This window comes from Dromiciops gliroides, chromosome 5, assembly GCF_019393635.1.
Source record: "Dromiciops gliroides isolate mDroGli1 chromosome 5, mDroGli1.pri, whole genome shotgun sequence".
NCBI lineage: Eukaryota > Metazoa > Chordata > Mammalia > Microbiotheria > Microbiotheriidae > Dromiciops > Dromiciops gliroides.
In genome coordinates this window covers 26,739,908-26,756,653 of record NC_057865.1, presented here as the reverse complement: position 1 = coordinate 26,756,653, position 16,746 = coordinate 26,739,908, and the positions used below count along the sequence as shown (strand labels likewise).

The window sequence follows — 16,746 nt, the reverse complement described above, 5'->3', positions numbered from 1 at the left end:
ATCCGGCCTCAGACACTTGACACTTAATAACTGTGTGACCCTTGGCAAGTCACTTAACCCCCATTGCCCCTCCAAAAAACAAATGCTTGTCATTCCACATTGATTCCATTATGGGCATCTGGTCCCCAGAAGTGATTTTGGGGGACTCTGTCCATGGAACTCTGGGAAAATCACTCCCAAGGTTGGCATATAAATGAAGCCAGAACCAAAAGCTAAGCCAAGAAGGCAAGTCATCGTTGTGTTATTATGTCTATCTATCAGCAGAAAATAAGTAAAAACCAGTGCTAAATTCTGGTCGGAACACTTCAAACATCCAGCAGTCGTTCTTACGAAGTTTAAACTGGCTGCCTGGTGAGGCACAAGTCACGCGAGAGGGAGTGATAGTTCTGCACAGCTCAAGAAGAGACGAAGCTCCTGTGGGCTCCAAATCGATCGGGAGGACTTCTCTGCGGCAGGGGCAGCCGCAGCTCAGCACAGGGCACTGGGGACAGGGCCGCAGTTTTCAAGGAGAGCTGAATCCAGGCCTGACGGACAGCGGCTGAAGCCCTTCTGGAGGTGACCACGCACTTACTGAGAGAACCAGAGTAACCCCTGGATCGATGGTGAATCTACTTCCTCTCTACCTCTCCCTACTGCTTTACTGCTGCACACAATAAGGAGCATTATTTACTCCCAAGAGTTTCTCAGCTCCTTTAAATGTGTTTATTAGATGTTTATCTCTCTAACATTGTTCTGGATAAAGAGAAGATCATTTTAATTGTATTGGGAGTCAGTATCTTTAATATACAGAATGCTGGTATGGAAAGAAGTCAGTGGGTATTTGCTGACGACGTTTAAATTTAACCAGTTAGGAAACCTCATTTCCCTTCAAAGAAGTCCTTGGGGCTCAGCGCTTTCATGAATTATGCTAAGCATCTGAAGTTTTAAGCTTTCTAATGCTGTCCAAGAAAGAAGCCAGGTAGACTGGGGACCCATGCTCCAGGCTCAAAACCAGCATGTTGAAAAAAAAAATGGCTTTCTCCATCCCCTAGTCCGAGAGCTTCCAACCTACAGCACTCGAGGCCTATTGCCAGTCCCTGGGCTTGGAGGGAGCTGTCGGAGTAGCTTATAGAATTAGAGACTCAACATTTTTTCCAGAGCCAGCAGGGACCTTAGTGATCACCTGGTACAATCTCATTTTACAGGTGATAAAAATAGGCTCCTAAAGAGGTCACACGCCTTGCCCAAGAAGACAGTGATCATGTGGAATACACAAGAGGACTAGGACCTGGGTCTCCTCCTTCCAGAAAAAGGAAACTGGTCAAGTAGCCCCGAGATTCAATCACAGATACTTCCTGACATCTGCACCTCTGAGTGGCCACAGATAAATGCAAACGGGAATGACAAAAACATTTTTCCTTCTTTCCAGACAGTTCATTGGCCTCTCAGCTCCAGCCTCTAAAGGGACCTGGGAGGCACTTTCAAGGTACAAAGAAGACAATTCTTTCCTTCCAACTACATCTGCTGGGGACCTATAACACCATGCTTCATCTCAAAAGCCTGCTGTCTTCACTTATAATTGTCAATAAGAATAAGACATTAGGCTATAATGACCTGCTGAAAATATTACTTTCAATAATTCAAATTCCTTTTCATGGAAACAATGTTCAGAACTTTAACTTGTCTTCTCAGTTATAACAATACAGGGAAGGGCATACCCAGTCTTTGGAAAGGTATTTTCCTCCACTGTATATCAAAAATTTAACACTCAAGTATACAAACCAGGCTCCTGTAACTTTCTAAAACATACATAGATCCTCCCGCAAAGTCTTATGAAAAGCAAAAAAATAAGAGAGAGAGAGAGAGAGAGATCCTGCAAAAAGACCATCAATCCCACCTTTCCAAAAAAGCTAGCTCTTACTCTTTCTTGGATTACTTTTTTTTTTTGGTAGACCTATGCCAGGCTCCATCTAATGATCCTACTAACACTATTTGTTCCTTATACAGCATCTTCCAGCCATCATATTGAACACTCGAAACATTAAGGCTCAGTTCCAATACAGTCCTGTTATCTATCTTCCTTTTACTGTGGAATAATTCAGAATGATCATCAAGAGTAATGACATGGCATGGGAAAGAATGTGATACACAATGCTTTGGAAAAATCCATTTCCCTAAAGTTCTAATGAACCAGTATGACAGGAACTCAATAGGAGATAAGAGCGCATGTGTCTCCACTATGCATAAAAGCTGAGATATTTAGGAATGAGCGAGGGCAAAGGTCAGCCTGAATCAAGAACAATATGAAATACAGAATACGGTGGGGAGCTCAAGATTAGGCACCAGGCAGCTGGCGCCTTCAACCATCTGGATCAAGAATTAAACAAAATGCTTAATCCAGCCCCAGAGTGTGAAAGTAGCCGAGATGAAACCCCAATATGCCAACAGATCTGTCGTCTAGCTCATCAATTTGGAAGCCCTCTCCAAAGAAACCAAGCACACCCTGCCCACAACTGCCAGCCCGGGGGGGACGCCTGTCTACACCCTCTTCGCTCCACACAGCCAGGCCACCCAATCAATAGACTGAAGGCCCCTATTCCTCGCTCCTGGGAGCCCCCAGCTTTGCCCTCCAAGGAGATCTCCTCCATTGTCGTGGCCAGACGTTGGCGGTGGACAAACATCCCCGTGTTTATTACGCCTGGCCTGATGTTTCCATGCAGAGGGTCCTAGATCGGGGTTATTTCCATTTCTTAATGTCTTTCAAAGAATTGCAGATGATTTTGATGTATGGGTGGAAGGCACCATGACAGAAGAGAGGCCTGAAGGCAGCCTTATGCCCGGCCAATTCACATTCTTTTCTTTCTCATCATCTACATTTTCAGTCGGGTACAAAATGATAACGATGTGATCCGTTATTGACTATCTCTTGTGAAAAAAGCCTACTTGTTCCCTGTTAACACTATCATTAAGGAGACCCGTGATTCGTATATAGGTGACTCATAGACAGTGTACAGACAGAAGAATGGGCATATGTTGGTAGTTGTTGATACTTTGGGGAGGCGCCTATTTTTTACATTAATGAAGTCCAAAAGGTTCCCCACATTTTTGGTATCTTTCCCCCTTTAGGTACCTTGAACATTGATCCCCAAATGTCTCACAATTATTTCTCCTACGGCACAGATCACCTCTATTTGGCCCAATCTGGCTTCTTTTCCCTTCTTTACTCTGCTTAATGCCATTTCTACATCTCCTATAGACACAACTTGGAATGTCCACTGTTCTTGAAGATGAAAACATGTTTGTTATAAAATTCTCTGCAGAAATTCTCCATTTTTGTCCTTAAATACCCCTGGGGTAATGTCATTCAGCTGGATCTCTTGCCAAGCTTTCTTCAAAATGGATTTTTGCTCCACTGAGGCTATCTAGTTTATATGATAACGCTGACCATAGGCATCCATCTTCCTTCTTCATTATAGTCTATGAGCAAATGTGTACTTCAACACAGCTTGGCATGAATAATTATTTAAACAAGTAGGGCTGTGGTCCTTTTATTGATTTATTTATTCTCTTATAGCTTTGTACTAATTCTGATCTTTCATCTAATAAACCAGTGGTGTGGCTACACCCAAACAGTTGATTCAGGAATGATTCCAATATCAGCAACAAGTTATTTCCTGCCTCTGAAAATATAATCAGTTTCATTCTCTGTGATGTTATGGTGTGTCTGCCACGTGCAGTGTTTGCTGATCCATTTCTCTTTAAGAAAGAATGTCATCACATAAAAGAGTGGGGCTTCTGTGAAGCCCATAAGGCTTTGGTCTCTCTCATTCCTGATTCTTATTTTCAAGCTTATTTTTTTTTACCATTTTTACCTCCTTTTGCAAAGCAGCTTCTGGCCTCTTCATTCCAATGAAACTGCTCTCTCTAAAGCCACTGATAATCTCTCAACTGCCAAAAACTGAAGGATCTTTTCTTACTTCTCATGCACCTTGATCCAGGGATGGCACTGGATGCTTCCGACTACTCTTTCCTCCCAGATATTCTCTCCTCCGTGGGTTTTGTGACAGTACCTGCTTTCCTCTGGCGGTCCAACCACTCCCTCTGTCTCTTTTGATGGCTCATCTTTCACATCCAAACCCCAAACTGCGGGTATTATCCAAGGTTTGGTCCAAGGTGCTCTTCTCCTCTCTCTCTATGATCTCCCAATGACCTCATCATCTCCCAAGTGTTGAATTACTATCTCTGTGCAGACGACTCCCAGATCTATTGGTCTAGCCTCAGTTTTTCCCCTGAATTCTAGTCCCACAACACTGACTTATTGAATATTTAGCAATGGATGTCCTGGAGAAAACTGAAACTCCACTCATTCTCTTTCCCCCAAACCCTCCCTCTTTCAAATTTCACTAACTGTTGAAGGCACCACCGTCTTTCCATCCTCTGAGTCCCTTGGCATTAGCCTCAATTCCTCACTCACCCTCAACCCAAATATCCAATCGATTCCATGACATCTCTCACATTCACTCCTTTCTTTATATCACTCAGTAACTATCTTAGTTCAGGACCTTAACACCTCCGGTCTCAATTCATGCAAGAGTGTTCCACTGGTCTCCTCGCCTCAAGTCTCTCACCACTCTTTTCTATCCGACAAGTTGCTGTCAAAGTGATTTTCCTCGAGCACAGATCTGGCCAGCCATGTCACTCCCATGCTCAATCAGTTCCCAGTAGCTCACTATTCTAGGAGCTAACTCTGTTTAGCTTTTAAATCTCTTCATGAACTGGTCCTAACCAACCTTCTGGTTTGGTTGGACATTGCCCCCTCTTGCACTCTTGTGATCCGGTCAAACAGGTGTTCTCTGTTCTTCAAATATGTCATTCCCTCTCCCATCTCCAGCCCTTCGTCCTGCCAGCATCACACCTAGAATGGACTCCCTACTTACCTTCACTTGGTAGATATCATCTTCCTTCTAGTCACAACTCAAACATCACTTTCCAGCCTGATTACCCATTACTTGCTACATGCACTCTCTGCCCCAGGCTAACTTACTTGCTTTCTGTCCCTAGATTCCTCTCTTCTATGACTTTATACAGACTATTCTTCATACCACAAAAGTTTTTTTCCCCTTACCGCTAGCTCTTGGAACCCCCAGCTCCCTTTAAGCTCAGTTGTTTAGGTGCCACCCCCTCAAGGAGATTTCCCATCACCTTCGTTGTTAGCACTACTCATCTTGAAATGACCTTTGTCATTATTTTGAATATTTTATATTTACTTATCTGAGCCAAACGTAATAATTGCTCTCATTGCTCCCTCTACCTTCTGAAGCAGGAGACTGTAGAAAAGTCATAATGTGAGCAGCGTCCACTCTTAGTGACCTCAGACTTCTATCGGACATTGAGTCAACGGAAGTCACTCATCACTAGTCACCTAGCATCTTATTAAGCACTGTGCTAAAAGCACTATCTTGCCACTGGGCCAGTTTTTATTTATATTAGGAAAGGACCATCCATGTCCTCCATCTGGCTGGGTGGTTTGGACTATGATTCCACAAAAATCTCATTTCTTTTTCCCTATTCAAAGATCATTCTGGAAAAGATGACAAAAGAGGAAAATGATAAATGCTGAAGGAGCTACAGAAAAACAAGCACACTGGTACACTGTTGGGGGTGCAGGGAATTGGTCCAAACATCCTGGAAAGTCATTTAGAACCATGCCCCCAAAGGTTACCAAAGTATGCATAACCTTTAACCCCGCTATACCGTAACTAGCCGATACCCCCAAAGAAATCAAAGAAACGGGGACAAGGGGCAGCTAGGTGGCGCAGTGGATAGAGCACCAGCTCTGGAGTCAGGAGAACCTGAGTTCAAATCCGGCCTCAGACACTTAACACTTACTAGCTGTGTGACCCTGGGCAAGTCACTTAACCCCAATTGCCTCACTAAAAAAAGGGGGGGGATAAGACCTATCTGTACAAAAATATTTATAGAAGCTCTTTTCTTGACAACCCCAAATCGGAAACTAATGGGGTGACCTCCTGTTGGGGAATATCCAAACAAACTGTGGCATATGGATGTGATGGAATATTATCGTTCCTTAAGAACTGATGAAACACTTGCAGAAGAATCTGTAGCCCTCTCTAAAGAACTGATGCAGACTGAAGTGAGCAGGGCTCGGAGAACAATTTATACAGAAGAACGACTTTGAAGCCCTTTAGAACTTGGACCACACAATGATAAGCTCTCATCTAAAGGCTTGCCAAGAGGAGAGCTCCAAGGGCAGCCCCAGTGGTGGGAATTTGTAGGGAGGCAGATTCCAGCTCAGTGTCACTACATTTTAGTAATTAGAGGTGCTCCAAAATAGACTGGCCCACCCTGGGTAGTGCTGAGCTCCACATCACTGAAAGTGTTCAAGAAGAAGCTGACTCTGTTGGAGAGGTTGTAAAAGGGCCAGATGGGAGAAGGAAACCGTATTGAATGTTCTCTCATGTACCTCCCAACCTCTTTCTCAGACCTCTACCACACACTGCCCCAGTGACCCTGGGCCAGTCACCTTTGTGGAGCAGAGACCAGTCAGTCTGCCTTGGTAGAAGGAGTGTCTCCCAGAGAACTCCCTACACTCAGTAAACCTCAGTGTTTAAAGTAAAACGCATTCTCTCATGTTCCCCTGTGTTCTCTAGGTCAACGTGGAAAAAGTACCTGTTGTTTGCTTGATTGAACGTTGAGCAGGCACTGAAGTCTTTTAAGATCTGAATAGTCCCTAGGATAAAGAATAACAACACGAACTTAACAAAACAGTGTCTGCGAATAGCTGTGAAGGTCACATTTCCTGTTCCTGATGACATTCCCCCCCCCCCCCCCCTGCAAGGATGCCTTTGTACCTTCAAACCCCCACACCTGTTGGAATGCCTGACAGCAGCACGAGTTTCGGTCACTTTTGTGACCCAGAGTAACAGTTGTCAAGTGACCGTAACAGCATTCGTCAGCAAGGCACCAAACCTGGGCAACTGGTTCCCTTATCAAGGAGGAACTGCTTAAGCTAAGCATTCCCAGGGCTCAGTGTACTGTACCTAGTGGTGATTCCTTGTTGTTTCTTATCTGCTGATTTCTCTGTGGTCTTCACCTTTTTGTCTTGATCAGGCATTGTAAAACATCAGTGCCCCAGGATTAACATCTCATTCCTTTAAAAAAAAAAAAGGGGGAGGGAAGAAGGGAAAGAGGGGAAAGAAACAGAGGGGAAAGAAAAGAGGGAGGGAGGGAGAAAGGGAGAGAAGGACAGGGAGGGAAAAAAGCAAGAGGAAGGGAGAGAACAAGAGAGAGGGGGAGGGAGAGATAAAGAGGGGGGGAGAGAAGCTATATTTATGTGTCTACCAAACAATTCAAAATAGCAAGCAAATCAATTTAACAAAAAAAAACAAACAAGCTTTATTCCAGAAGAATAAAAAAGCCAACCATTTCCAATGCACTACATAAAGTGTAATATCAATGCCACTGTAGCCAACTCGTATTTACTTTGTATGTGTTGTGTAACACCCTCTTAGCACCTCTATGATAATACAGGATGGTCTATGAAAAGATGCTACCCAATGTTTACTGGGAACTGAATGTTGCAATTGTTACCATTTGCCCAGAGGAGGAGCCTTCTGTTCCCTGACTACCTCCAGGCTGCTGAGACTGTGTCTACACTACACATAAGTTGAAAACCCAAGACACCCAGGAGAAGTAAATGCTAAGAACTATAATGCATGGGTGGGCCCTCTTTGGCTTTGCCCTCGCAGAGGACTGAATATACAGAACCATTCCTTCAATGCCAGAATTCTTAGAACCAGCCTGAAACTGGAAGAAGCTGTTGTGAGCCCCGTCTGGAAGGAATGGGCCGACTCAAGAGGCACTGCAGCAATTCAGGGGCTTACCCCACTGGGTTCAGATCAATCACAATGCCTCACCTTTGGAAGACTTGTGAAAAGGCCTGCTCAAATTTCTGAATTTTGTCCTGTTGTTAATGCCTTTTACATTCCCTGAGATTAAATTCCAGCACTTCTTTGATACTTGGCTGGCTCCTGCTCATTTTTTTTCTTTTACAGATGAGTAAACTGAGGTAAGCAAGTTAAGTGACTTGCCCAGGGTCACACAGCTAGTAAGTATCAGAGGCTAGATTTGAACTCAGGAAGATGAGTCTTCCCGAGGCCCAGCACTCCATCCACTGTGCCACCTAGCTTCTTTGTGATCTTCTTGATGGAGGTCACCATCCCAGTCATCCAGATTACGCCTCATCCGTGGCTGTCCAACCTGTGTTCCTTGTGACCCCCTGGTTTTCTCTGTAGATATGCCATGAGGAGGGTGGGGTGGGGAGAAAGGGACATGGAAATATCCAGGGGCCTTCCTGTAGCATCACTGGCATTGAGGGATGGAGACCCACGGTGCCCCTAGACTGCTGACGGGTTGTACCTCAAGCCTCACCTGTAACCCGCTCGTCTGTCTCTCCAGCCACACTCTCCTCACGGCGTGGTTTAAGCTGCTCCTCTCACAAACTCCCTCATCTGAAATGTGGTCCAAGTGCTCGCACCCATGTGCCTGTCTCCACTGCCCTCCGCACCCTCCCTGACGTCGCTTCTTCAACGACTGTGGCACTCTGTGACTCCTGGCCACAACGTCACCAGAAGGCACCGGCCATTCACATGACGCGCCTTCATCGCGGAGAAGCCTAGAACCATGAAGAGGCAATTCCTCCCGCTCTCCCTTTTCTCCTCAATGCTAGGCCTGGCTGGTTCTCTATTCATTGGGCCTGTCCAAGATATATGTGGGCACAAGCACATTTATACACTCGTCTGTGTGTATGCACACAAGTACATGCCCCCGAGCTCTAGAGGTGCCCATTCAATCACATCCATAGCTCAGACAAGAAACATCCTTCGGGGGCTTGGGCTGATTGGTTCAAATGCATGGATCTCCTCCAGGAAGCTCATCTGCACCAATGGAGTCCACTATCATCTCTATGAAGATGATTCTCAGATCTGTGTCCAGCCCTAACCTCTCTCCCATTTCCTACTAGAATTCCTGACCTCCCATCTTATACCAAACTCATTATCTTTCCCCAAATCCCCTACTGGGGAACTACCAACTGGGGGCAGCTAGGTGGCGCGGTGGATAAAGCACCAGCCTTGGATTCAGGAGGACCTGAGTTCAAATCCAGATTCAGACACCTGACACTTACTAGTTGTGTGACCCTGGACAAGTCACGTAACCCTCACTGCCCTGTAAAGAAAAAGACAAAATAGAGAGAGCTACCATCATTCCAGTCCCCCAGGTTTACAGTCAACATGTTATCCTTGACTCTTCACTCCTTCTCATCCCAATATCCAATCACTTGTCGAGCCCGGTCATTTCTACCTTCATAACATTTCTCATCCATGACCACGCTAGCACAGGCCTTCATCACCTTATACCTGGACTACTGCATTAGCCTGCTAGTTAGTGTCCTTGCCACAAGTCTCTCTCCATCCTCCAAGAAGCTGCAGTATCGACCTGCATAAAGCACAAGTCTGACCATGGAATACCCCTATTCTATCAACCCCAGTGGCCCCTGTTAAGTCCAGACCAAAGTCTAGAACAAACACAAAAATCTGTTGGTTTTTAAAGCCCTCCTAAGCCGGCCACTTCCTACCCTTCCAGACTTCTCATGTCTCCCTCCCTTCCACACACTCTAAGATGCAGTGACACAGACTCCTGGCTCCATATCCCGATTGAGCAGTTTCACTGGTTCTCCCCAGGCCTGGGATGCCTGCCTTCTCACCTCCGCTTTATGGCCTGCCTGGCTTCCCTCAGATCTCAGCCAAGTCTCCCTCTGAGCCCATCTCCCCCATAGCCTGTGCTATCTCCCAATGAGACTGTAAGCTCCCTCACAGCAGGGGCTGCATTTTGCCTCTCTTTTATTCCCAGCGCTCATTATGCGTGACATATCAATACTTGTCAGCTGCCTGCCTGCCTTGTCTGCTTCTGCAGATCTTCTGGGACTTAATGCAACGGCATCAGCAAAACAAGGCATTCAGGGGACTCACCATTTATGGGGCATCTGTCTCTGTCTCGGGATCTACCTTGGGAGCTCCTCTATAACAATGGGGAACAACACAGACAAACACGCATCCCCTGCTTTTTGCCTTGCTTGATATTAATAATCAGTGGGTTATTAGACAAAATTGACTCAGTTGCAATGTCTTTTAGGGAATCCTGTATGGTTTGGGGCTATGCATAGCAGACATCTTGTTAGAAGAGAATTTTGAAGGCAGGGGTTCTTAAGCATTTCACATCAGATTCCCTGCAAGCTGAACACCAGCAAAAAAATACACAGATGACTGGGTCTACTACAAATTCACCTTATCACAACTGGACCCTTAATCCTGCCCAAAAACCCATTTGTTCGGGGCAGCTAGGTGGCGCAGTAGATAGAGCACTGGCTCTGGAATCAGGAGTACCTGAGTTCAAATCTGGCCTCAGACACTTAACACTTACTAGCTGTGTGACCCTGGGCAAGTCACTTAACCCCAATTGCCTCACTAAAAAAACAAAACAAAACAAAAACATTTGTTCTTTCCTTACTCTCTCTCCAGTAAGAGCTATTCCAGAACTCCTCCTCTTCCCTCCAGCCCATATGCAGTTCCTTCCATCTTCCCTCTTACAAAATCCTACTTTACCAAGAAAACAGAAACCAGCCCCTTTGTGCCCTCAATTCTATCATCTCCCATCTTGGCATCCTGGAGCTTACTTCCCCTCTCTCTCTCTCTCTCTCTCTTTCTCTCTCTCTCTCTCTCTCTCTCTCTCTTCAGACTTTTATCTTATAACTCATTTGCTATTGCTTATAGACATGTTCAGATCTCAACTCATCCTTAAAAATAACTATCCAAGGGGCAGCTAGGTGGCTCAGTGGATAAAGCATTGGACCTGGAGTCAGGAGTACCTGAGTTCAAATCCAGCCTCAGACACTTAACACTTATGAGCTGTGTGACCCTGGGCAAGTCACTTAACCCCAACTGCCTCACTAAAAACAAAAATTAAAAATAACTATCCAACTGTCATCAATTACTACAGATGTAATTATTATCTTTACAAAAAATGACTCAAATAACTCAGGCCGCATCTATCTCCTGAATGACTGTCCCACGTCTCCAACTCTCAGCTAGATACTTACACCTGAACAATCTCAAAGGCATTGAAAAAAAATCAACACGACCAAAGCAAAACTTGTAATCGTCTCCCTAAATTCACCTGTCTTCGAAATGTCCCTATTTCTATTGAGGACCAGCCTCCTTGTCACCTGGCTTCACAACTTCTCTCCCGAACCCCTCCTTTCTAAGCTGAAGCCTGTCAATTCCACCTCAATGATAACTCTCCAGTTTGTCTTCTTCTTTCCACTTCCTCAGACATCACACCATTGGCCAGGTCCTCATCAAGCATCTGTGACACAAAGTCATGAGAAGGATACCACACAACACAGAGTCAAGATGCAAAAAGCTTTCAACAACTCAGGAAGGTGTGGGCACATCTAATCAAATGAAACACAACAGGGAGAGATGGAAAGTCTTACTTGGGTTCAAAATAATGAATTTCTAAAGAACCACATGGAAGAGGCACGGCAAGCCAAAAGCTCATTTCATAGAGATCATGGGATATAAGTGCACTGCAAACTCAGTAAGTCACCAATGTCATTGAGTAGCAAGGGGGGGAAAATGAATGGACTATTAGCCAGGACCCACAAAGAACTATGGTCTATATGAAAAAATAATTATTAACAACATATTTCTTGGGGGGACCCAGAGATCAGTTTCTCAGTCCTTTCTCCCTCCACTCCAGAAAGTCTAGTTCTCCTTGATCTGGGACAAACCAAGGGGAACAAAAGAAATGGAGAGAGATCCTTTTGTCTGGCTCAGTGAAGGACTGATGGGATCAAACCACACCTAGATAATGGACTTTGCCTTAAGGAACTTTCCCAGGTAGAGTTCATTTCAACGTAGACCACCTTCAAGTCATGTCAACCAATGGTATTGAATGATGCTAACCAATTAGCTTTGATCAACCTATAATGACCTGCCTCTATCAAAAGGGGATAAAAGCCCTGGGAACACACACTATTAGAGCCTTCTTTTAGGATGGCATGGATTTTCTGGGGCTTTTCTCCTGCTCCCCCTTACTACCATGCTAAAGCTCTCTCCCTGCTTTCTCTACCAAACAGCCTGAGACCATGAGAAGTTAGGGAGACTGGTGGCCAATCCTTGACTGGTATAATATTAATAAATTCATACATGCTTACCCAAAAGTGGTATCTATAGCAATAGTAATTAATTTTAAAAAAACACATGTAGAATGAAGGGATAATCCCGCTGTACTCTGTCCTGTCCAGATCACATCTGGAGTTTGGCATTCAGTTCTGCGCATCATCTTTTGGAAAGGACATTGATGAGCTATAGTGTCCAGGGCAAGGCAACCAGGATGGGGAAGGGCCTTGAGATCATGAAACATGGGGATCCGCTGAAAGAAGTCAGGATTTTTAGGCCAGAAGACCTCATAGTTCCATTCAAGTCTGAGCCACTGTCTGAGGGTGATCTCAGGGAGTCAGTTAGGGAGCTATGACAAACCTGCCCTGCCTCAGTGAGAGCCCAGTTGAGAGGATGTCACAAATTTGTAGTGAACCGCTCCGTGGCTTTCAGGATTTTCTCCAGCTTTGTTCAGCTGCAAAGTGGCCAATGGGAGGAACCCAGGGCTGAGGCCTGGATGGATGGCTCTTGATTTTAGTCTTTTCTATTTCTTCTCATTCAGACGTGTAACATCAATGGGGGGAAAATGCCAGAGAAGAGCTACTGTGTGAGGTGGGGACAGAAGGTAGCCAGTGTCCTGAAATCTCCACTGGGCCTCCCTGGCCTTCTAGCAGTCAGGAGTCACTGACCTCATGAAACTTCAGAGAGACAACACTGATGGGCCATCTGATGCAGTGCTGGGCTTCCTGACTCTGAGCCGGGCACTCTATCCGCTACACTGCTGACCTATCCAAGCCAGCTCAAATCCAGTTTCATAACAACTTTTCCTGACTCTTTCTTGCTGGAAGCCCTGTCCTTAACTAAGCCTTCACTTTCCCAGAAGCCTCTTCTCAGTATGAACTGACCTCCAGTGGGACTCTGGCCTCACCCTGATGCTCCCCAGCCCGCTTTGGCCCATGAGTGCAACATAATGGAGAGTCAAAGCCTTGGGTACCCGTCATTCAACAGTGTTTGTTACACACCGTCCCTAAAGTTCTCGTTGTCCCTAGATCTACTGGCCGCCCAAATTGGCTTCCTATGTCACCCTCCAGTACACCGAGTCACAGATGACTGCATCATGGATCCCGAGGCTTGGGGTCTCTGGGCCCTAGACCTGAGACCAGCTTTATTGTGAGACAGGATCCGCTCTCAAACCTATTTTCTTTTGGCTTGGAACTTTGGTTTTTACTTCATCTGAGACTGTGACTTAGACATTTTCACAACAATTTACAGATGTTATGATGCTTATAGTGATGAATGAAAGACCTTTTTGGTGTACTTCTGTGGTCTAGGCCAGTGGTATCCAAAGTAGGGGGTAGATGAATAGTAATGTGGATGGTAAATACTATTCTATTACCCATTTCCGAAAATTCACCCCTCTCCCAAATGTCCCTAATACTATCAAGGGGACTGCCAATCTTCGAGTCACTTGGGTCCCCACAAACTCTCCCTTTCTCTCACCCCATATCCACATGCCAAGCAGATGCCAAGTCTTGTCGATTCTGTCTCCCTATCTCTCGCCTGTGCCCCTCTATTTAAACAGCCACCAACATAATTCAGACAGACCCTCAACTGCCTATCTCCTAGATTAATATGGTATCCTTCTAATCGATCTCCCCACCTCAAGTCTCTTCCCAGCCCAATCCATCTTCCAAGAAACTGACAAAATGATTTTCCTAAAGCATATTTCTGACCATGTAACCTCTACTAAGTAAACACCAATGCCTCCAAGGTCAAATATTACTTTATCTTTATCTCAACCTTTTTTAAGGCAGCTAGGTCCTAGAGTCAAGAAGACCTTAGTTCAAATCTAGCCTCACACCCTAGCTGTGTGACCCTGGGCAAGTCACTTAACCTCTTCTGTCTGACTGTTTCATCATCTATGAAATGTAGATGATAACAACACCTAACCCCCAGGGTTGTTGTGAGGGGAAAAAAAAGATATAATACTTGTAAAGCACTTTGTAAGCTTTAAAGAGCTGTATAAATGCTAGCTATAATTATCATTTATTACTATCATTATCGTCGTCATTACTATTATTAGTGCTATTTGGGGTATTTTATGATCTATATTAGAGATGTTCAACATGCGGCTTGTGTCCCACTGCACTCTCCAATAGGGCCCGAATTGGATTAAAATGTAATTGGGACACATTTAACAAAATAAATACAAACCCAGCAAAACATGGATAGCATTGCCTTTTCTATCCAAGTCAGTGTGTTGCCAGCAGGGATCCTTATGTACAGATTAGTGGCTTCCACCTCTATTTCAGTTTGACATGACTGATGGAAATAATCCTCAGTCCAATAATACAAGTAGAGCAGGAAATACACACATAGGAACACATCCTCAGGAAAGTTTGCCTATGAGGTGTGGTAAAATAATGGAATTAGGCAGACGCGGGCTAGGGATGATTGGGATGGGCCATACCTGGCCTGCCCTGAGTGATGTATGCTGCTGATGTCAGCAGGGAACCACTCTCCACAGGCAGTTTGAAGGACCTCCCTTTTGGGGGATGGAGAGTAAATGCTCGCTGAGGGGAGCTCTGTCTTTTCCAGGCGGGAGCTTCTGGGAGCGGACGAGAGAGCTTTTTTCCAGGCAGTTTTGTCCTGTGGGTCTTGGCAGCACAGCTGTCTCCCATTGAAACTACAGACCCCAGGTGGTGAGTTAATAAAACAAGCCCAGCTCTTTGAATTATCTGAGCTGGAAGTGAGTTTGGGGATTGTATAGGCTTTTGTTAAGAGTTAGGAGGATTATCCATTTTTCTTTTTCTCTATTCCCTTGTCCTTGACTTTATTAATTTCACCTTTGCTGTGTATTTTATTCCCATTAATAAAACCTGATTCATTTGTGGAAAAGAGGCTGTTAAGCTCCTTTTTTATTGGCCTGGGAGAAATAACTAAAAAGGCAGTTCGGAGGGGAGGAAGTTTTGAACCTAGAGGTCCCTCATATTTTCTGAACCCCAACATTACGGCAAGACACCCAATTAACTCTTCACTTATTAAATTTGGCCCCTACAGAGGTGAGCAGGCAAAGAAGTTTGGAGACTGCTGTTGTAGACGATATTATAAAAACAGGTTGCTAAATAAGCGAATTCTGGAAAAATCAGGCAATATAATACTCATAAGCTCTGATAAGAAGCAACATAACAGAAGTAAACATAGCTACAGAACACCAAAAAGTTCCAAAAATGCATTTTTAAGCATGGAAGTAGTCATTAATAACAGTAATAATGTTATACTTTATCGTGATTCATAATTTTCAATTCAGTTTAATAAGCATTGATCAGTCCTCGACTACGTCCACAGCACTATGTGAGTTTGGCACAGGGGGCAGTGGTGTCACTGCCTTTAGGAAGTTCATAATGGTTCAATGGAAAGAGTTCTGCACAGGGAATCGGGAGACGTGGTTCATATTCCAGCCCTGCTGGGTGACCTCTGATGAGACACTCGGCCTCATCGGGCCTCAATTCCTTTGCCTGTAAAATTGGGAGTTGTATGAAGCTAATACATATGGTACCTTTCAGTGGATGATTCCCAATCTGGTAGGGGATAAAAGAAAACACCTAAGGCTAAATGCCAACTCAATCATGATGAGTATGTAAGAGAGAGACAAAGAAAATACTACGGGGGGGGGGGGGCAGAGGGGGGGAAAGAGTTGGTTCTGAGAAAGAGAAGATTGCATCCTCCTGGGGTGACTGAAAAAGCTGCCATGGAGGCATCACGTGAGGTGACTAAGAAAACCTTCATGAAAAGGGTGACGCTTGGGCTCACTCAGAGCCAGAAAAATGAGCCAGAAAAATTTCCAACAGCAGAAGATTGTAAAAGAAGATCACGGTAAGATTTAGAGCTAAAAGGCGATTTCATCTAACCCTATCAGGTCATGGATGAGGAAGCTAAAGTCTGGAAGTGACTTTCCAGTGGTCTCACAGGTAGAACTGGGAGTGAAACACATTCCACTGGGGATGTGGGAAAACTGGGACACCTATCCACTGCTAGTGGAGCAATTGAACGATGCCCGAAGGGCTATAGAACTGTGCGATCCAACCCTTTGATCCAGCAATACCACCACTAAGTTTATATCCCAAAGACATCCCCCAAAAGGAGAAAAATACCTATTTGTACAAAAATATTTCTAGTAGCTCTTTTTGTGGGGGCTAAGAATTGGAAACCAAAGGAATGCTCATCCATTGGGGAATGGCTAAACGAGCTGTGATATATGATGGTGATGGAATATTATTGTGCTAGAAGAAATGACAAGCAGGATGACTTCAGAAAGGCCTGGAAAGACTTGTACAAACTGATGTATACTGAAGTGAGCAGAACCAAGAGATCGTTACACACAGAGACAAAAGTATCTGATGAAGAACTGTGAATGACTTAACTATTCTCAGCAGTACAAGGATCCAAGACAATCCTAAAGGACTATTGATGAAACATACGATCCACCTCCAAAGGAAGAACTGATATTGATGGAACATGCTTTCTT

At 44.7% G+C, this 16,746-nt stretch overlaps 1 protein-coding gene across 1 annotated transcript in view; it reads right to left on the bottom strand.

Moving 5' to 3' along the window:
• The window catches only part of NEK10 (NIMA related kinase 10), a 241,392-nt gene that overhangs the window by 214,950 nt on the left and 9,696 nt on the right, over positions 1 to 16,746 (bottom strand). Inside the window, 2 exon segments of the mRNA XM_043969156.1 lie at positions 6,670 to 6,730; positions 7,041 to 7,151. Of these exon segments, the coding sequence (XP_043825091.1) occupies positions 6,670 to 6,730; positions 7,041 to 7,114 (135 nt within the window). The 5' untranslated portion in view covers positions 7,115 to 7,151.